Genomic DNA, 22,254 nt, shown 5'->3' on the forward strand with positions numbered 1-22,254 from the left:
TGGTGCGGCAATGAGCGAAGAGTATTTTTGAAATTGTTTGTCTGACAACCTTATGTCAACGTAAAATGTGAATACAATGTTCGACAAAAAATAAAAGAATCACCAACTCCTTACAAATGTGGTGCAAGATATATGGCAAAAGCCTGGTTCTATGTGGAGTTCCAGGAGAGATATAAAGGTTTAGAAGGTAAGTCTTAGACAGGATGGGACTAGTGTCGTCCTACTGCCTTCCGTATTGATCAATCTACGTTTGCTAGAATAAAATTGAACATTTAGTTATTTAATGTACTTCCCTCCAAATCTACAAACAGAAAGCAAAACGTTACTCTGTGGACCCCAATTCTCTCCTGAGAAAGCGTGACATCCATCCCCACATACCTGCTTATAGAGAGGAATTGATCAAATAAATGCACACCTGCCCAATACTCTTGTACAGTAACGAGCCAATCAACATGTAGCCCCACCAGTCATTCATAGTTCCAATACTTCTGAAATAGCAGTTGAGATCAAGACCTGAAGGACCCAATCTGCTGATTGAATCAAAACAAAAGTAAACCAGAAAAAGCAGGAGGAAAAGAAAGACCGACAGAAAGAGGGGATCAATCTACCTCAAGCAAATGCCTTCTTGCTATGACTAGAAGTAATGACACCCATTTCTCCATCTTGAATTACAACTAGAATCTTGTAACTTCGAGAACTGACTGCTGAGCTGCATTTCAAGATACCAGAACCAATGAAGATGTGCCGCCCCAACAGCTCTCAAGATTTATTTTTCAGTCTACTTCCATTCCTAAAATGTCAAAAATATTCTGTTGTGAGCAGAAGAACCCGACCAGGTCCCCAACCCACGAGCACTACTGGAGCGAGGCAATTAGACTTCTACGAGGAGGAGTTGTCCCCTTGACTTATTAGTGCATCTGCGTCTCGTAGAAGAACAAATGGATCACATCTTCTGTTACAGATATTCACAAAACCCAGGTGCTCTTGACTCTAGCCATCATCAAAACTTTGTTACTTGAACAGTCCCGTCAGCAGGTGTCACAGGAGATGGACCTTTTCCTCCTCAGAGGCTGTAACAGGTTTATCGGCTGCATTTCTAGTTGATGCAAATTGTACCAACAATGGCAGTACTGGATTCATCATGGAACTATTTCTTCTCATCTGGATGAACTTAAGCAAAATGTAAGAGGTGTCTCTAAAGGTCAGTGGTGTGTGGGGAAAGAGATCGGGACTGCGGAAGACCATAATCTTCAAGCTTCCGTTCATGGAGCTGCATCCTGTTTATTAGTTCCACGTGCTGTATAAAAATAACCCTGGAGTCTACCACAAAATGCTGCCAAGCGTCCAGGATGAATCCTGGATTCTGCTCTGGACAGGGCACTGGGAGACTCTAATGTCATGTAATAGGTGGCACCAGCTCCAATGATTTGGTTTGCAGATGGTCCTCTTGTTAAGTTGCAGGGGGAGTCTGACATCAAGAAGCAGCCGTCGCCGGCTGCAATGTTTGGATTTGCTGATTGTCCACTTGCAGTGTTGCAGGATAAGTCGGACATCAAGACGCAGGCGTCGCCAGCTGCAATGTTGGATTTGCAGATTGTCCACTTGCTATGATGCAGGTTAAGTCTGATATCAAGACGCAGGCGTCGCCGGCTGCAATGGTTGGATTTGCTCTTTGGCTTGTTGTTGTGCACCCTTTGCTTCCTTCCGTTTCTTCTGCTGCTGCTCAAGGATACGCTCCTCCTTCTTCCTCAAGTAGTTGGCCATATTGTCATAAGATGCCTTGTAGAGGTTGCGGTAACAGCTTTCTGTGCCCTGGCATTCTGGGGAACAAGAGCAGAAAGATAGTCAAGAACAAAGGACTGCATTACAAACCAAAGTTACCCTAATTGTAAGGAAAAAGTACTCAAAAGTAATCCTTTGAATTCATAAATATTATAACACCCACAACTAAGTGTAAAATCCTAGAACTCATTTTCATCTTATAAAAGGATCTCAACGAAAGCGCGTGTTCAAGGGAACAACATTTTCTGTTTTTAAAAAAAACGCTAGAATGTCGAAATATGCACTAAGGCATATCTTGCTGAAAAGGCCCTTTTAATTCCTCCTCAGATAAAGGGTAAACAAGGTGCACAGGGGCATAAAACTTCAAGTAGCACAATTTTGTGAATATGCATTTGGGGAATCCAGGGGTTTCACTGCCCTAAAATGCCTTGCTGTGTCAGTCATCCTAACATCAGGTTCAGACTAACGATCCCATTCAACTATACATACAGAGTATCTAAGAGTCAAAGACTGGAAAAAGAAAGAAAAAGGGGAGGCTCAATTCATCAAAGACCCATGACAAAACATACTCCACCACAATCCTATATTTGTGGGAATAGCGCCTCACCTCACCTGGCTGCAGCTCAGGTAATGAGGAGCACCGCTCTCTCAGTCGTTGTCTCCCGGCGTTCCTCTCTGCTAACTGGGGAGGCCAACGATCCCATTCACCATTTCCAGCTGTCCTCCTAGCACAGGACGGTGGATTGTTTGCCATATAAATAAAAGGAAAAGGACATTCCACATGGTGGAAAGAATGGAGCTGGATGCAAGAGTGCTTTTGGGGGAAGAGTGTCTAGCCATATTTATAATGTTTGGGGTGAGATTAGGTTCAGAGGATGCAACTATCTTCCCCTCGCTGTAATTTCTTGCTTAGAGAGTACCCAGCTCATCACTCTCTCTCACACTCACACAGACACACACCTACCAACCCACATAAAGTCAGTCTCATCTCACATACACCTGGTCAGCTCCAGGTCAGAGGTTGAGACAGACAGACACAGATCCCAGCATTTTCTCCTCTTGCAGTGCCCAAGTTATCACTTCTAAGAGACTGGCAAAGCATCTGCCATGGAACGGGTTAGCTAGGTTTTATAGGCAGTCCTGCTCATCTCAAACCCTTAATTGGGAGGTCACTCATCTCATACACCTAGTCCTTGCTTGGGGTGTAGTACTGGAGACTCACTTCAGACATCTGGCCAACTCCGGGTCTACTCAGGGTTAGAAGACATAACATTCTTAAGTTTCTCACCTTCCATCAGGGTCCAGTTATCGCGTAAGTGGTTCGACAGTCTCTTCACGCCATCATCCAAGGACCGCTGAAGGGAAAAACAAGAAGTGAATACTTTGGTACAATGACCAGGATGAAGAATGTAGGGATGGGGCAGAAAGGATAGTGGGGCACAGTGTGCTCCGAGGTGAGAGGGAAAGAAACGAGAGGGACCTTGGGACTGGGGACAAAGTTCTGTAAGAGGGCTTAAGAAGCTCCACAGCTAAGCTTCTACAAGAAGCTAAGCTTCTTGTAGAGAGGCTACGCGGCGTCAAAGAGAACCAATTCATGGTTGCAAGTCCCATTTTTATGTGCAGGACTAGACTGCATACGTGTGTTTTTACACATAAGGTCCAGAGAAGCCAGTCTTGTGCTTCGCGATCATTGCTACCTCAGCCGAAATAGATATTGGACTAATCAGCTTTTCTGTTTCTTGCGTCTGTCGGCAGTGCTTCCGGACTGTCCAATGTATTCAATATTGTTTGTGTGCATATGACGCCGAGGGGTATGATGGATGGACACTCCAAGGCCGCAACTCTTAATCCCTGGACAATGCAAAGCAGGTAAATACATCTTCTGTCCCTCTATCTTATGTGTGTGTTTCTCATACATATGGGACGCACATGGGTGTTACATACCACTACATCTTGTGATCTTCTGTCCTATACAGTGACACAATTACAATATACTGGTCTTTTGAAATGGCAACCTTCACGTACAATACTTTTGATGTTTGATGGCTCTTTTTGCACCAAACATTTTAGACTTCTATGAGCTTTCCTGTGTGTCTAATTTCTTTCACAAATACATCACACAAAGAGGACACGGAATAAAGTCTTGAACCCTGCGGTAGCACTTCACAACCGCTGATGGGCGCCAGTGGCAGCTTAAAGTTTGTGCTGCAGAGATCAATGATTGCCCATCTGGGTAACTGCAGACACAGGGGCATATGCATGAGCTGCCAGAGCATCCCTGTGTCGCTCTGGTGATGCAAACTAAAACATCATATTTATGAGGTCACTTTGCGTGGCTTTGAATAGCCTCGTAGACATGGAGTAAGGCAACGCATTGCAAATCGCTTGCGCTTACTTACTCTGTGCTAGGTAGACATCCCAAGGGTACTGCTGTGAGTGTTCCCACAGAACACCCATGGATTTTGACGCTTCCTAAGATTTACAAAACCATGTGAACCCAGGAATGCGCAAAAACCTTACACTTCTCAGTGGAGGCGCAAAGACGAGAAATAACAAGGTTTCCTCGTTTCCACTGTATGGTGTTAATCTGATGTAGCTGTTAAATCCAACACAGGAAGCCAGTGAAAAGATCACCACAGGGCTCACAATTGGTAGACATGGTTTCTGAATTGGGGGTGACACAATCTGAACCTTTACAAAGACTGATAGAAGTGCTCCTAGAAGCCCACACGTAGACTGTACAGATAGCAGCATGGATCGTGGTGATCATAAACAAGGCAAATTGACACCGGAGATTTAGAATGCCGCTACAATGGTGACTTAGGCAAAAGGTGATCCGACATGTGAACAGATGGAGATGGTCCCACCCAGGACTGACTAGGAGGTCAGAGTGCTGTTGCCTGAAATGGATCCAGACAGACAGATCACCACTTGCAGCATGCCCTCACCTGCCAGGTCTCCTCCTTCAGTCGGTACAGCAGGATCACTTCCTCTTCACTTTCCTGCAGCATCCACAGGCCCGAAGACGCATCGAAGGCGATGTCCCACACTGTGTGCTCCAGACAGATCTCCTGCTGAAGCCGGAGCTGCCGGGATGACGCGTCAAATTGGAAGATGTGAACAGCAGGGACACTGAAAAAAGGAGAATGAAAGGGACTGGTGTGCGTGGCAGGTTTTTGGTTCCAGAAAACATACAAACAGCAGCAAGACATGGAAAACACCACAAAGGTACAGTCTCCGGGCGACCCCATGTCGGCAAGGACAATGCCTCAACTCAACGAGAAAAAATAGTTTTCAGTGTTTTGTTCAATGGGATTAAATGAAGCGAACCAGGGCTTCAGCTCCCACAATGCATTATGTGGTTTAACAAAAAAAACTACAGGACTTAAGCAATAGGTTATTAGCGACATGCAATCATCTGGAAACCTTGAAAGGATACAAAACCACTGTGCAGAATGACAATGCAACACATTCAGCCTTCTCGTATTACAAGGCCTACAAGGAAGCGTGCAAGAAAAGATGTACAAGCTGTAAACCATAGTGACTGCTGTACAGCTGTGTGCAGAGTCCTAGTACAAGAGGCGATCAGAGCACAGAACAGACTCGTGTCAAATCTAAAAGGCCAGTTGCATAAGCGGCATGCCTGAAGAGATCTCTTTAAGACATCTGCAGTGCGAGCTCGAAGAACAGCAAGCATTCAGGAGTAAAGGTTGTGTGGCACTTATAGGCGACCTTAATATTTGTTCTGGTGGCAGAGGTTAACCATGTTCACATCCATTGTTATAAGTTCTGTTCAGTTAGCACTCCTATGTGTGTAGCTCTATATTCTGTCAGCACTCTGGCATAGGTTTGTAGTTCTGCATTCTGTCAGCACTCTGGCATAGGTTTGTAGTTCTATATTCTGTCAGCACTCTGGCATTGGTTTGTAGTTCTAAATTCTGTCAGCACTCTGGCATAGCTTTGTAGTTCTATATTCTGTCAGCACTCTGGCATAGGTTTGTAGTTCTATATTCTGTCAGCACTCTGGCATGGGTTTGTAGTTCTATATTCTGTCAGCACTGGCATAGGTTTGTAGTTCTGCATTCTGTCAGCACTCTAGCATAGGTTTGTAGTTCTATATTCTGTCAGCACTCTGGCATTGGTTTGTAGTTCTATATTCTGTCAGCACTCTGGCATAGGTTTGTAGTTCTATATTCTGTAAGCACTCTGGTATTGGTTTGTAGTTATATATTCTGTCAGCACTCTGGTATTGGTTTGTAGTTCTATATTCTCAGCACTCTGGCATAGGTTTGTAGTTCTATATTACGTCAGCACTCTGGCATAGGTTTGTAGTTCTATATTGTCAGCACTCTGGCATAGGTTTGTAGTTCTATATTACGTCAGCACTCTGGTATTGGTTTGTAGTTCTATATTACGTCAGCACTCTGGCATAGGTTTGTAGTTCTATATTCAGTCAGCACTCTGGCATAGGTTTGTAGTTCTATATTACGTCAGCACTCTGGTATTGGTTTGTAGTTGTATATTCTGTCAGCACTCTGGTATTGATTTGTAGTTCTATATTACGTCAGCACTCTGGCATAGGTTTGAAGTTCTATATTCTGTCAGCACTCTGGCATAGGTTTGTAGTTCTATATTCTGTTAGCACTCTGGTATTGGTTTGCAGTTCTGTGTTCAGTCAGTAGTTCTATGTTACGTCAGCACTCTGGTATAGGTTTGTGGTTCTATATTTGGTCAGCACTATGGTATAGATTTGTTGTTCTATATTTAGTCAGCACTATGGTATAGATTTGTTGTTCTGTCTTCGGTCAGCACTCTGGCATAGGTTTGTAGTTCTGTATTCTGCGAGCACTCTTGTATATATTTGTAGTTCTGCATTCTGCCAGCACTCCGGTATAGGTTTGTAGTTCTGCATTCTGTCAGCACTCTGGTATAGGTTTGTAGTTCTATATTCTGCCAGCACTTTGGTATAGATGTGTAGTTCTGCATTCTGTCAGCACTCTGGTATAGGTTTGTAGTTCTATATTCTGTTAGCACTCTGGTATTGGTTTGCAGTTCTGTGTTCAGTCAGTAGTTCTATGCTACGTCAGCACTCTGGTATAGGTTTGTAGTTCTATATTTGGTCAGCACTATGGTATAGGGTTGCAGTTCTATATTTGGTCAGCACTCTGGTATAGGTTTGTAGTTCTATACTCTCTCAGCACTCTGGCATAGTTTGTAGTTTGTATTCTGTCAGCACTCTGGTATAGGGTTGCAGTTCTATATTTGGTCAGCACTCTGGTATAGGTTTTTAGTTCTATATTTGGTCAGCACTCTGGTATAGATTTGTTGTTCTGTCTTCGGTCAGCACTATGGTATAGGTTTGTAGTTCTGTATTCTGCGAGCACTCTTGTATATATTTGTAGTTCTGCATTCTGCCAGCACTCTGGTATAGGTATGTAGTTCTATATTCTGCCAGCACTCTGGCATAGGTTTGTAGTTTGTATTCTGTCAGCACTCTGATATAGGGTTGCAGTACTGTATTTGGTCAGCACTCTGGTATAGGTTTGTAGTTCTGTATTCTGTCAGCACTCTGGTATAGGTTTGTAGTTCTGCATTCGGTCAGCACTCTGGTATAGGTTTGTAGTTCTGTATTCTGTCGGCACTCTGGTATAGGGTTGCAGTTCTATATTTGGTCAGCACCTGGTATAGGTTTGTAGTTCTATATTCTCTCAGCACTCTGGCATAGGTTTGTAGTTCTGTATTCTGTCAGCACTCTGGTATAGGTTTGTAGTTCTACATTCTGTCAGCACTCTGGTATAGGTTTGTAGTTCTGTATTCTGTCGGCACTCTGGTATAGGGTTGCAGTTCTATATTTGGTCAGCACCTGGTATAGGTTTGTAGTTCTATATTCTCTCAGCACTCTTGCATAGGTTTGTAGTTCTGTATTCTGTTGGCACTCTGGTATAGGGTTGCAGTTCTATATTTGGTCAGCACTCTGGTATAGGTTTGTAGTTCTATTTTCTGCCAGTACGCTGGTATAGATTTGTTGGTCTGTCTTCGGTCGGCACTCTGGTATAGGTTTGTCGTTATGCATTCTGTCAGTACTCTGGTATAGATTTGTAGTTCTATTTAGGTCAGTACTCTGGTATAGATTTGTAGTTTTATATTCTGCCAGCACTCTGGTATAGATTTTTAGTTCTGCATTCTGTCAGCACTCTGCTATAGGTTTGTAGTTCTGTATTCTGTCAGCACTCTGCTATAGGTTTGTAGTTCTATTTTCTGCCAGCACGCTGGTATAGATTTGTTGTTCTGTCTTCGGTCGGCACTCTGGTATAGGATTGTCATTATGCATTCTGTCAGTACTCTGGTATAGATTTGTAGTTCTATTTAGGTCAGTGCTCTGGTATAGATTTGCAGTTTTATATTTTGCCAGCACTCTGCTATAGGTTTGTAGTTCTGTATTCTGTCAGCAGTCTTCTATAGGTTTGTAGTTCTGTATTGTCAGCACTCATGCATAGGTTTGTAGTTCTGATTTCTATTTTAGTTTGCCTGGGTCCTCTGGTCTACCTGCACTCTGGTGTGTAAGGTCTTCAATAAAGACTCCAAACTCCAGCAGTTTCAGTCTTTATTACAGGTGACATATTTGAGAAATTGAATTTGATGGTGGGAGTAATTTTGAAAACATCGCCACCAGCACATTTTTTTTATAACTAAAGCAAAGTTTGCACATTCCAACTAGGCCAACAAATACAGAAACACAAAGCACAGACAGTGGCTAAAAAAAGCAGGAGCTGATGGCGTGCAAAAAAATCAAGAGCATTCCTACAGTGGATGACTGATTTACAGAAAATGATCGTTATATCCAAATGTGAAAATCTGATTTTTAAAATGGAAAAATAAATAAGAACCATGTGGCTATACTCTTCTTTAACTGGAGGTAAATTATATGGCTGACAATACATCAGGAAGTAGCTCACTCTACTTTTTAAGACCATCCTTAATGGGAGTAAGTAAACTATATACCCCTTCCAGATGGACGTAAAAATCAGCATCTCCTTCTTTTAAAAGGCAGCACAGCTTTGTTCTTTCTATGGATTAGGATTAAACCATATGTCTATTTTTCTTTTTCATACAATTCTAAAATTAACATTGGTGGCCAAACTATTTTCTGGAAGTCTTGGAACAATTAAGGGCCTGCTTCAGTTGAATGTATTTTTAATGTCTGGGGTTTTAGGGGCTTTAACTCTCAGGCATCATGGTCTTTCCTCATAAGATTCTGTTAAATGTAAGTTGCCATGCTCTGCTCTTAAGAATGCAGTGTGTTGTGGTCTTGCATGGTTCCCAGTTCCCCCAGGTTCCCTCCTGCTCAGACAGTACGTGAGGTCATCAGAATGTGGAGTGTGTTTAGAGTTGAAGGGAAAGGGCTGTGCAGCAAGAATGCTGCACCTGGTGGGATCATGTAGAAACACCACCAAAGCTAATAAACCTACTTCTTTTACATTCAACCTACGAGTTTTCATCCTTGATTAGGACACTTTTGACGACTGAAGAAAGAGCCTGTGTGTGAAAGTGGAAAGAAATTGTAGCTGCAGAGAAACTACGAGGAAGACCAAAAGAAATTGAAGCTTGGAGAGAAGTGATACACCTGGGACATAGCCCCACCAGTGTTTTCCAATATCAGACAACCTGCAGTCCTGGGCGTTTGAACAGGCCAGTGTAAAATGTACTGCAGACTGAGAAGCGGCCTATTTTACGGATTTAAGCCTGGAAGAGTTGTCTAGCCTTCACGTGCTGACACAACTTTACACATGAGTGGGAGCACGTGGTGGGCACTTTATTAAGACTATTATTGGAAATTATGGATTTTATTGAGACTAATATTGGAAATAGAAGACCGTCCGACCTGCGTGAGGAGATGCTGCAAGTGTGCAAGACGTCTGACCCTGAAATGGACATGCGCACTTTAACAGGCAGTGAGCAACAGACGTAGAGGGCTGCCTATTTGACAAGGCCAAGAAACACTTACGAAGTGTGAACCGATGCATTTGCAGCGTTCAATTAAAGCAAACTGGTGGTGTATTTTGAGTTAACACCAGCATCAAATTGGAGTGAAATGGTTTTTGTACAGGTGATAAGCCGAGCTGGATTGGGTACCAGTCTAACTAATATTGTTTTAGATTGGATGGCAACAAGAGACATGCAGTGGAACAGTCATTGCAAACTTGGGTAACTTTTGTATCCTTTCCGTTATTTTTCTTTGTTTTTTGTTCAAATACAACGAGCTTATTGCACACTTGGTCCCAACAGACCTTCTGTGGCAGCTTTAGCAGGAGGGCTCGAGAGTTGAGACTACCCTATGCCTGCGGGCAGTACAATGCAAGGATCAAGCTCTCGGAGGACTCCATGGTGTGGCTGCAAAAGGAAGAGTAAGCGACTTTTCCCTGTGTAATGTTGGCTGAATGACCTCACATGGGTTTAATGTCCACACATCACAGCGTGCAAAATAGAGACGCCATCTTGGAGCAGGACACAGGGCATTGTATTGTATGTGCTTGTGTCGGCCCCACTCATCGGTTGTTGAGTAGTAGAATTGCATTTGTATTAATTTGTAAACAGCAGCGGAATAAAACAGGGGAACCTGAAGCCACAAGTATTGTATGGTCCCTTTTGAGATCAGCAAAACTGAATGGCCAGAGCGTTCGAAGTATAGTGAGCTGCACTAAGTGTTTGAAAAGTGTACAAATATTAAACATAGTAATGTGCACTAGTTCACATGAGTTATGGTGAGAACACAGGCAACAGAACGATGTTGGACGTCGCTCATTATAGAAGGACTGCCGTCCAGCAGAAGAGGAGAGATTGATTAAAAAAAATTGTTGGCACGAGGTTTGGGGCGACAGTTCACTCACTTTGCTAGAGGATTGAAAGTTTGGGTGAGCAATCGCTCACCGGTTGGGAAAGACGAGTTACCTGCCTTATGACCGCCTAATAACAATTAATTTTAATGCAGAGTTATTTTGAGATGCTACAATTATATAGTTACCCCTGCTCCTGGTTGGATGCGGTAGGGGGTGTTTGGCCCTGTTGTGATAGTGTACTGTGCATCCCTGGTACTTATGGGAGGTTATGAGTTGTTAAAGTGCAGTAGAGGTATGTGGTCCCTGGTTCTGCAGTATGGGTGTGATTAAGTTCCTGAATCGGTCATGTGTTATGTGAAGGAAAACATATCTGGGGATGATTGGGGGTTTGGAGACGCCCATTAATATTTTTACTGTTAGTAACCTACGCCATTAACCTAGTTGGTTAATGGCGTAGGTTACTGGCTTGTGTATTGCACCCTTAACTTAGTGTTGCCCTTCCTAAGAGGTTAGAGGGGGGTGGGAGGACAGGGTATAGCCTATGATGTTCACCCTTCCGAATGGGTTAAGGGTGTAGGGGCAGTGTGTACGCTCGGTTTTATGCTGTAGGGGATATGGTGTTACACTTCAATGCTGTGAAGGGTGGGATGAACCCTGGTCCTGTGTGAATGGTGTGTGGGGTCAAGTGGTAAAGATCTATTGCGTGCCTGCTTGTGATTGTGTGTGATGGAGAGGGGATTTGTGTTCACTGGGGTAGGGTGTTGTACACTGGAGCGAGGAGTTTGATTACTTAATGTATGATTAATGAAAATTTGGGCCGTCTGATTTACTATTCTATTTCATAGTATTGTATTTTTGTATTATTTGGCTAGGGGGAAGATGTGTTCTTGTCATGCACGCTTCCCCTTGCCCCCATGTCCCCTGCTGCTCGGGCCAGTACGTGAGGTCATCAGAACGTTGAGTGTTTAGAGTTGAGGGAGTGGGCTAGGCAGCAAGGATTCTGCTTCTAGTGGGGCACATCTATTTCCTACAACTAAGCTAATAAACAGACTTATTTTACACCTACGAGTATCCATCCTTGATTATAACACAGGTCCCTGCAGTGCGATGGCTTCTGGCATGACGGACTTCAAATCTACACTTTTATCTTTTCAGGATGGTGTAATTTAAACTTCTGAATTTAGCAAGTTCTTAGATGGATTAATATAAGATGCTTGATACATACGCAGACTTTCATGATTTGTCCCACATATGTAAGGATTAACTGCAATTTTTAGACAATGAAAGGATTTTGAGAAGTAACTTTCCACCTACGTAGGACGAAGACTTAAGATTAGCACGGCAAAGATTGCATTTAGACAATATTGCACCTCTTATTAATGGAAAATGGCGATGGTTGGACTTGGATTTATATGGGATGCCGGTATGACCACAACTGTTTAAAGTGATCACAGTTCTGTGAGTGAAGGTCTTTATTTGGGAACATTGCATTTGTGGAGCTTATGTTCCTACCTTTATTCCACCTTGCCCAGCTCACGGTAGCTTTGGACAGAGGCTCTCCAAACTACGGGCACAGGCCTACCCATCAACGGATATGTTTAACTTACATGCAATAATTCCTATCACTTTCTAAGTAAAAGGGTTACGGAATCTTATAAAGGCAGAAGTGACTAGTGGACATTTTTTAGTTTTTACGTGTTTGAAGACAAATTATTTAAGGGATATTTTCTTGTGTTTTATTTCCTTCCCATTACAAAATATTCATTTAAAAATATGTAATCAATTTAATTTTCACACATTTCATTGCGTTTTACTTTTTGATTCATTGTTAAATTTACTATTAAATTGATATTTTTTACAACTGTTGTAGATATGACAAGTTCTTTATTTTTTTTTTATTTTATTTTTTTTTTTTTGAAAACCTTTATTTATAAATGCACAATACACAGCGTCTGCCTACAACCCTGCGGGGCCGGCCACTATGACATAAACGGATGGTTGAAAAGGAAATTTGGAGACAGTACGTTGTTAACCACATCGCTGCTGCACATTTTCCCCTCCGGTGCTGAAGGTTTCAGATTTACATCGTTTCATGACGAGCTCAGCTCGTCATCAGCACAGCTCCACTGTGCCTCATGACGAGCTGAGCTCGTCATGAGCATGGAAAGGGTTAAAGCAATCTATCGAGTCCACATTGTTAAATGGAGCATAGCACCATATCAAATAGGATGAAAAAAAGGTTTAATTTTATGATTTTGTCGAAAAGAACAACCACACACAAACACATGGTATCATACTGGCAAGGGTCGCAGGAGGGGGGGAGGGGGGGAAAGAATACTAATAAATAAAGGAACGCATATGGCGAGGGGGGGGGCGAGCACGAGGGAGAAAGCAAAGGCTGTACTGGAAATTGGAAACGGAACGTCAATCATGGAGAAGAGGGGAGAGGAACCTCATAGTCAAGTGGGGGGGAGCAAATGTCTCCGCGGTACGAATTCCACTGAGCCCAGACCCTGGACCACTTCTTGGGATGCCCCCGTGCCTCATATACAGTTTTCTCTCGGAACATGCACCAGTCCATGTTCTCTTTCCAAGCACTGAGCAATGGTAGTCTAGGGGAGCCCCAGAGCTGCGCTATATCTCTCTTAGCGACCATGTTGCCTAACGTAACCCAAAGTGTCTGGGCAGCATTGCAGTCCGAAGGTTCCCACACATTGAGCAGGCAACGTCGTGCTTCGGGAAGGAGGGGGGTCCCGGTGACACGACCCATAACATCATGCACTCTAGACCAAAAGGCCGCAATCATCGGGCATTCCCACAGAACATGAAGGAAGGTACCATCCATACCACATCCACGCCTGCACCGTCCATCCGAAACCAAGCCCATTCGTACCAGACGCATTCCGGTTAAATACACACGGTGGAGGATCTTCAGCTGGACAAAACGAAGCCGAGCCGGGATAGCCACCTCCTTAGGGGAGGATACAGCTGACTGCCAGTCTTCGTCGTCGAGTTCGAGCCCGTCAGCCGTCCAGGAAGCACGAAGTTTCTCAAGTTGGTCAGCCCTGTTATTGACAAGCTTTTTATATATTAAGGAAATAGTACTATCGGGGACATGGCCGTCTAAAACACGATCCTCCAAAGGGGAGGACTGCGGGATATCGGTACCAGAGGGAAAGACGGAGGACAAGGCATGTCGAACCTGCATATACCGGAAGTGCTCCCTATCATCTAACCGGTATTCCAGTTTCAATACCTCGAAGGATTTCACAGCGCCCCGTGCCCACAGATCCTCCACCTTACTGATCCCAATCATGTCCCATTTCTCAAATCCTTTCGTCTTCCACAGATTACCCAACCGATCCGAGTCATACAGTGGCGTCATACGCGTCAGCTTACCACCCCAGCCCGTGGCCACAGTAGCATCTCTCCATGCCCGCACTGCACACTTCGTCGGGCCTGTAAGGAGTCGAAAGGGTGACTGAGTACAGAGCCCTATTAAAGTTGCCACCGGGCAGTAATAGTTTTTCCAAAGCAAAGGCGGGGGCAGGTTCCGAAGAGTACGTCGCATGGTTGATAGCGCTCAGGTGCGAGGCCCAGTAATAGCGTCTAATATCTGGCAACGCAATACCACCGTCGTACCATGAGAGGGTGAGCTTGGACAGGGCAATACGGGCACGACCATCCCAAATCAGTTGTCGCTGTAAACTCTCAACCTCACGGAAGTAGCGAGCAGGGACAGGATCGAAAAAATTCTGCAGGGCGTAAAGAAATCGGGGGAGCGACATTTTGAAGAGTGCCACTCGGCCCAATGGGGATAGGGGCAATTCACGCCACCGTCGCACGTCCTGCTTGAGTCTGCGGAGCGGAGCATACAAGTTCCGCTCATTGCGGACCGAAGAGACCGTAGAGACATAGATCCCCAAATATTTGAAGCCGTCAGTCGCTACCAATATGGGGAACCTGCGAGGCAGAGGTGGCAACGCCCCGGCTATAACGTAAACACAGGACTTGGTCCAGTTGATGACTGATCCAGAGTTCTTACCGAAGGACGTATGAACATCGAAGAGGACGTTAAGCGACTTTTGAGGGGAAGTAAGATAGAGAAGGATGTCATCAGCGTACAAGGAGACCCGATCTTCAAGATCTGGAGACCATCGGATCCCCTTGATAGAGGGTTCCAACCGAAGCCACGCAGCAAGGGGCTCAAGCGCCAATGCGAATAGAAGCGGGGAGAGCGGACAGCCCTGACGAGTGCCACGGCCTAATGGGAAGGGGTCAGAGCATCTACCATTTACAATTACTTGAGCCAATGGTCGTTCGTAAAGGAGCCTGACCCATGCGATGAAGTTAGGACCAAAGCCGAACTTAGCGAGAGCCGCCCAAAGGTAGGGCCATTCGATAGTGTCGAAGGCCATGGTGGCGTCCAAGGAGGCAACTACTGCCGGCTCGGCGAGAGTGTGAGCCCTCGCGAGAACACTGTGGAGCCTACGCAGGTTAAGGGCCGTGTTCCTATGCGGGATGAAACCGGATTGATCCGGATGGATCAAGTCGCATATCACCTTCAGCAACCGATTGGCCAGAACCTTGGCCAGGATTTTGGGTTCCGCGTTCAGCAGAGAGATGGGGCGGTAGGAGGTGCAGCGGTCACGAGGCTTGCCATCCTTATAAATGACCACTATGGTAGCTAGGCGCTGCTCGAGGGGGAGGCTTCCAGCTTCAACCGCCTCGAGAAACATGTTGCGCAGATGGGCGGCCATTTTGTCCGGACAAAGTTTGTAAAGTTCGATGGGCAACCCATTGGGGCCCATCGCCTTTCCCGAGCGTAACGATCGGATAGCAAGGGCAATCTCATTGACGGTAAAGGGGGCCTCCAGGACAAGACCATCTTCCTCCGAAACAGTAGGCAGGGCTATATCTCGCAGTAGCAGCCTGGAATCAGCCTCATCCCGATCACTAACCGGCGTATAAACCTTCCGGAAGTGATCCACAAAGCAATCCACAATTTCACCAGGGTCGGAGACACTCTCACCGGATTCGCGAACAATGACAGGCACAACACGACTCGCTCGTTCAGCCTTATCCAGCCATGCCAGGAGCTTGCTAGCTTTGTCACCCACATCATACAGTCGGCCTAGTTGGTTCGCTCGCATCAACTTAGCAGCATCAGTGACACAAGCCTTGTAATCAGCTTGTTTTAGTTCCAAAGTGTGCAACAATGCAGGCGTGTCATCCCCACCCAGCTCACTTTCAAGCGCAGTGATCTCAGTTTCAAGGGCCAGAACAGCCTCCCTCTTTACCCTACGCTCAGCAGCAATGAGTGATAAAGCGGAACCCCTGATAACGGTCTTGAAGGCCTCCCAAAGAACAGAGGGGGAGGTGACCGAGCCCACATTCTCATCAAAGTAACAATCAATTGCCCTTCACCAAATCTGAGCGGAGCCGGGGGCTTCGGAAATGCCAGGAAGGGACCGGGGGAATCCTGTTACCAAGTGGACCACCCACCGAAATCTTAATCATCAAGGGGGAATGGTCAGAGATACCCCGGGGAAGATGTCGTACCTCCCGGACAGTGGACAGAGTGGAGGCTAACATAAAAAAGTAATCTATACGAGAGAGGCTGCCATGCACACCAGAGTGAAAGGTATACTGCAGGAGTGGAGGGTGTAGTGAGCGCCAAACATCGACCAGGCCAAAAGTATCAGCCATCTCATTGAGCCACATCTGGGATGGCAGCAGGACTCTAGGGGGAAGCCGATCACAGTCACCAGACATCACAGAGTTGAAGTCCCCGCCCATGATTAACAATCCATCAGGAAGGCCAAGAAGAGTCCTGCCAAGATCGGCATAGGTGGTAGCCTGCAGTCCCGGGGGAATATAAACAGCAACCAGCACAATTTGTTTGCCCTCCCACCTAACGGAGACAGCAGCATACCGCCCGCGGTCGTCAAGTATAACTTCGTCAATAGCAAGAGCTAGGGAGGACTTCACCATGATACCCACTCCCCGGGACCCAGAGGTGAAACCAGCATGTGTGACCAGGCGGTAACCCCGGCGGTCGAGGGCCTTACAAGCATTACCGATTAAGTGGGTTTCCTGAAGGAACACAACATCAGGGGCATGGCGCCTCAAAAATTGTAACACAATGCCCCGCTTTATCCTGTCACCCAACCCGTTGACGTTCCAAGAAAGAACCCGCATTTCACCCCCCCCATCGCAGCAAAGGCAATCCACCCCAACCCCCCTCCACAACCCCAAGTTCGGAATGATTGCAATCAGTGAAATACCATGAAAAATGAAACACAACAAACAAGACGAAACACAACCAAGTCCCCAGGAACCAGCCCCCAAACAGAAACCCGTTACAACACCCCCCTCCCTGCACCCCTGCTGACTAAAAAGCCACCCCCAACTGCAGTGTGCCTCTCGCCCCATCTGATCTACACAAAGAACCCCCCGAGGAGGAAGGGAGAAATCACCCGTTCCCGCACCGCCCCGGGCATAAACATTGAACACACAGTTAAGTTACTCTGTACAGTACGTAGTCTCAATTCGGATCTCCGGGGGCCCATATTACTCCTGGGCCGTTGCACCACCCTCCGCACCACCAGGGCCACCGCTCTCAGAGTCATCTGTCGGCAACGAATCTAACCAGTCGGCAGCACGTTCCGGCTGATCAAAAAAGTAGGCACGTTCTCTGAACTCAATCCGCAGTCGGGCTGGAAACAACATGGCATACTTCAGTCCCCGGTCCCTCAGGCGAAGCTTCACTCCGAGAAACCCAGACCGTTGTTGTTGCACTTGGGGAGTGAAATCAGGATAGATGGAGATAGAGTTATTGTCATATTTCAACGGGCCGTGTTTACGGGCGGCCTGCAGGATAGCGTCTCTGTCTCGGTAGTGAAATAGCCTTGCAATGATAGGCCTCGGCGGGCCTCCTGGTTTCACTTGTCCTCCTGGGAAACGATAGGCACGCTCAACGGCAAAGAACTTACTGAGTCCAACCGGAGCAAGTTTAGCAATGATAAGTTCTTCGACCAATAGGTCGACCGAGGCAGCACCATCACTTTCCGGCACTCCAACTAGGCGTATGTTGTTCCGCCTGGCCCTGTTGTCGTAGTCCTCCATACGTTTAAGCAGCAGATCATGCGAGGAACGCAGATTCCCAATCTCAGACTGCGCCTCCGCCATGTCAGTCACCAGGCTCGACGCCTTCAGGTCTAGCGCCTTCACTCTCTCGTTCGTTTTGGCTAGATCGGCTCGAATAAGAGTAACATCCACAGCCACCGTGTCTATCTTGGACACGATGGCTTCGTATTGCTGACTCATATCGGCCTTAAGTCCAGAGATGGCAGCCAATAGGTCTTGGAGCGACACTTCAGAGGAAGACGACATGTCCGTTTGAGGTCCTTCAGCGCCCACGCTGGTGACACCGGGGGAGCCTCTCGGCTGGGTGTAGCGTTCGATCATATTAGACTGGATCGACCCCCCCCCCCCCGGGTTACAGTCTTCCTGCGCTTTTCGACCTCGGGTTTTGTCGCCATGTTGCAGTCGGTGATGGCCGAGAACCCAAAGGGGGCAGTGGGGCGGAGAAGAGTCCAGAAACTCCGAAGTGCAGTCCGGAGAGGGAATACCGCAGGCCTCCTTGCCAGCCCAAGGATGGAAAGTGTGCACTGTGAGGGCAGCAGGCGAAGACAGAGTAGGAGGAGACAGAGACAATGAGGCCGGAAACCGAAAGTGAAAGTGGTACACCACCGGTGGGCCAGATGCCAGGCAGCCGTTGTTGTTGCACTACAGCTCGGCCATAGTAGGCAGCCGAGACCCCGGTTGCGTCCGTGGGCAGGCCAGAGAGTTGAAGACGACAGAAAAATGGTCCCCGAGGTCCGATTTCGACCAAAAAAGAATTGCCAGCATCAGTGGGAGTAGCACTTCAAAAGCCCGTCGAAGTGATCAGGATAATTGCAGGATATATAAAGAAGGGCGGCGCGGGTCTCGGGAGCTCTCTGCTCACGCGACCATCTTGGATGCCCGCGTAGCTCCTCCCGTTGAAGTTCTTTATTTTTAATGCCTTATTTGCCGGCAGGCCAAGCTGCTAAAGGTCCGTAAAAAGTCACTATCGCTGCCACACAACCACGGGTCGCAATCACACAGCGACTTTTCATGAGTGAACTGACATGTCTTTAAAAAGTAGCAAGGCATAGCATTTGGACTCCTCAAATAGCACAGAGCCGGAACGAGGAGAAGCAACCCTTAGATTTGCTTCTTCCAAGATGACGATGTCTTGTATACGAAGCCTCAGCAGAGCCTCTTGTCCACCTTTGCAACACATGGGGACTTTTGGTCACAACGGGTCCAGCAGTGGTTGCTTAAGTGAAGGCCTCCCAAAGAACAGAGGGGGAGGTGACCGAGCCCACATTCTCATCAAAGTAACAATCAATTGCCTTCACCAAATCTGAGCGGAGCCGGGGGCTTCGGAAATGCCAGGAAGGGACCGGGGGAATCCTGTTACCAAGTGGACCACCCACCGAAATCTTAATCATCAAGGGGGAATGGTCAGAGATACCCCGGGGAAGATGTCGTACCTCCCGGACAGTGGACAGAGTGGAGGCTAACATAAAAAAGTAATCTATACGAGAGAGGCTGCCATGCACACCAGAGTGAAAGGTATACTGCAGGAGTGGAGGGTGTAGTGAGCGCCAAACATCGACCAGGCCAAAAGTATCAGCCATCTCATTGAGCCACATCTGGGATGGCAGCAGGACTCTAGGGGGAAGCCGATCACAGTCACCAGACATCACAGAGTTGAAGTCCCCGCCCATGATTAACAATCCATCAGGAAGGCCAAGAAGAGTCCTGCCAAGATCGGCATAGGTGGTAGCCTGCAGTCCCGGGGGAATATAAACAGCAACCAGCACAATTTGTTTGCCCTCCCACCTAACGGAGACAGCAGCATACCGCCCGCGGTCGTCAAGTATAACTTCGTCAATAGCAAGAGCTAGGGAGGACTTCACCATGATACCCACTCCCCGGGACCCAGAGGTGAAACCAGCATGTGTGACCAGGCGGTAACCCCGGCGGTCGAGGGCCTTACAAGCATTACCGATTAAGTGGGTTTCCTGAAGGAACACAACATCAGGGGCATGGCGCCTCAAAAATTGTAACACAATGCCCCGCTTTATCCTGTCACCCAACCCGTTGACGTTCCAAGAAAGAACCCGCATTTCACCCCCCCATCGCAGCAAAGGCAATCCACCCCAACTCCCCTCCACAACCCCAAGTTCGGAATGATTGCAATCAGTGAAATACCATGAAAAATGAAACACAACAAACAAGACGAAACACAACCAAGTCCCCAGGAACCAGCCCCCAAACAGAAACCCGTTACAACACCCCCCTCCCTGCACCCCTGCTGACTAAAAAGCCACCCCCAACTGCAGTGTGCCTGTCGCCCCATCTGATCTACACAAAGAACCCCCCGAGGAGGAAGGGAGAAATCACCCGTTCCCGCACCGCCCCGGGCATAAACATTGAACACACAGTTAAGTTACTCTGTACAGTACGTAGTCTCAATTCGGATCTCCGGGGGCCCATATTACTCCTGGGCAGTTGCACCACCCTCCGCACCACCAGGGCCACCGCTCTCAGAGTCATCTGTCGGCAACGAATCTAACCAGTCGGCAGCACGTTCCGGCTGATCAAAAAAGTAGGCACGTTCTCTGAACTCAATCCGCAGTCGGGCTGGAAACAACATGGCATACTTCAGTCCCCGGTCCCTCAGGCGAAGCTTCACTCCGAGAAACCCAGACCGTTGTCGTTGCACTTGGGGAGTGAAATCAGGATAGATGGAGATAGAGTTATTGTCATATTTCAACGGGCCGTGTTTACGGGCGGCCTGCAGGATAGCGTCTCTGTCTCGGTAGTGAAATAGCCTTGCAATGATAGGCCTCGGCGGGCCTCCTGGTTTCACTTGTCCTCCTGGGAAACGATAGGCACGCTCAACGGCAAAGAACTTACTGAGTCCAACCGGAGCAAGTTTAGCAATGATAAGTTCTTCGACCAATAGGTCGACCGAGGCAGCACCATCACTTTCCGGCACTCCAACTAGGCGTATGTTGTTCCGCCTGGCCCTGTTGTCGTAGTCCTCCATACGTTTAAGCAGCAGATCATGCGAGGAACGCAGATTCCCAATCTCAGACTGCGCCTCCGCCATGTCAGTCACCAGGCTCGACGCCTTCAGGTCTAGTGCCTTCACTCTCTCGTTCGTTTTGGCTAGATCGGCTCGAATAAGAGTAACATCCACAGCCACCGTGTCTATCTTGGACACGATGGCTTCGTATTGCTGACTCATATCGGCCTTAAGTCCAGAGATGGCAGCCAATAGGTCTTGGAGCGACACTTCAGAGGAAGACGACATGTCCGTTTGAGGTCCTTCAGCGCCCACGCTGGTGACACCGGGGGAGCCTCTCGGCTGGGTGTAGCGTTCGATCATATTAGACTGGATCGACCCCCCCCCGGGTTACAGTCTTCCTGCGCTTTTCGACCTCGGGTTTTGTCGCCATGTTGCAGTCGGTGATGGCCGAGAACCCAAAGGGGGCAGTGGGGCGGAGAAGAGTCCAGAAACTCCGAAGTGCAGTCCGGAGAGGGAATACCGCAGGCCTCCTTGCCAGCCCAAGGGTGGAAAGTGTGCACTGTGAGGGCAGCAGGCGAAGACAGAGTAGGAGGAGACAGAGACAATGAGGCCGGAAACCGAAAGTGAAAGTGGTACACCACCGGTGGGCCAGATGCCAGGCAGCCGTTGTTGTTGCACTACAGCTCGGCCATAGTAGGCAGCCGAGACCCCGGTTGCATCCGTGGGCAGGCCAGAGAGTTGAAGACGACAGAAAAATGGTCCCCGAGGTCCGATTTCGACCAAAAAAGAATTGCCAGCATCAGTGGGAGTAGCACTTCAAAAGCCCGTCGAAGTGATCAGGATAATTGCAGGATATATAAAGAAGGGCGGCGCGGGTCTCGGGAGCTCTCTGCTCACGCGACCATCTTGGATGCCCGCGTAGCTCCTCCCGTTGAAGTTCTTTATTTTTAATGCCTTATTTGCCGGCAGGCCAAGCTCCTAAAGGTCCGTAAAAAGTCACTATCGCTGCCACACAACCACGGGTCGCAATCACACAGCGACTTTTCATGAGTGAACTGACATGTCTTTAAAAAGTAGCAAGGCATAGCATTTGGACTCCTCAAATAGCACAGAGCCGGAACGAGGAGAAGCAACCCTTAGATTTGCTTCTTCCAAGATGACGATGTCTTGTATACGAAGCCTCAGCAGAGCCTCTTGTCCACCTTTGCAACACATGGGGACTTTTGGTAACAACGGGTCCAGCAGTGGTTGCTTAAGTGGTCAGTGGAACTAGAATCCAAATTTCTCTAGACAGATGGCCAGGAAGACTCGGTCCCCAATACCCTAGTGGCCCTGTAGGGAGAATGGTCTGACGTCGTCTGCGGGATCATAAACTGAAGGTCAAAGTACAGACAAAAAGTGGCTCAAGGTTTTTTGAGTCTGCAGCACATTGAAAATGAGAACGTTGTAACAAGTGTGGGTCGTGCGGATATAAATCCGGATCTTTGGGTTGTGATAAAGCTAGAG

At 47.3% G+C, this 22,254-nt stretch overlaps 1 protein-coding gene across 1 annotated transcript in view; it reads right to left on the reverse strand.

Moving 5' to 3' along the window:
- Positions 1–734: 734 nt before the first annotated feature.
- Positions 735–22,254, reverse strand: part of WDR4 (WDR4 tRNA N7-guanosine methyltransferase non-catalytic subunit) — a 99,124-nt gene continuing 77,604 nt past the window's right edge. Inside the window, exons 9-11 of the mRNA XM_086935870.1 lie at positions 4,731–4,914; positions 3,071–3,137; positions 735–1,820 (exon numbers count right to left, since the gene is read on the reverse strand). Of these exons, the coding sequence (XP_086791996.1) occupies positions 1,630–1,820; positions 3,071–3,137; positions 4,731–4,914 (442 nt within the window). The 3' untranslated portion in view covers positions 735–1,629. The remainder of the gene's footprint in view (positions 1,821–3,070; positions 3,138–4,730; positions 4,915–22,254) is intronic.

The sequence above is a fragment of the Lissotriton vulgaris genome, chromosome 8 (genome assembly GCF_964263255.1).
Source record: "Lissotriton vulgaris chromosome 8, aLisVul1.2, whole genome shotgun sequence".
Lineage (NCBI taxonomy): Eukaryota > Metazoa > Chordata > Amphibia > Caudata > Salamandridae > Lissotriton > Lissotriton vulgaris.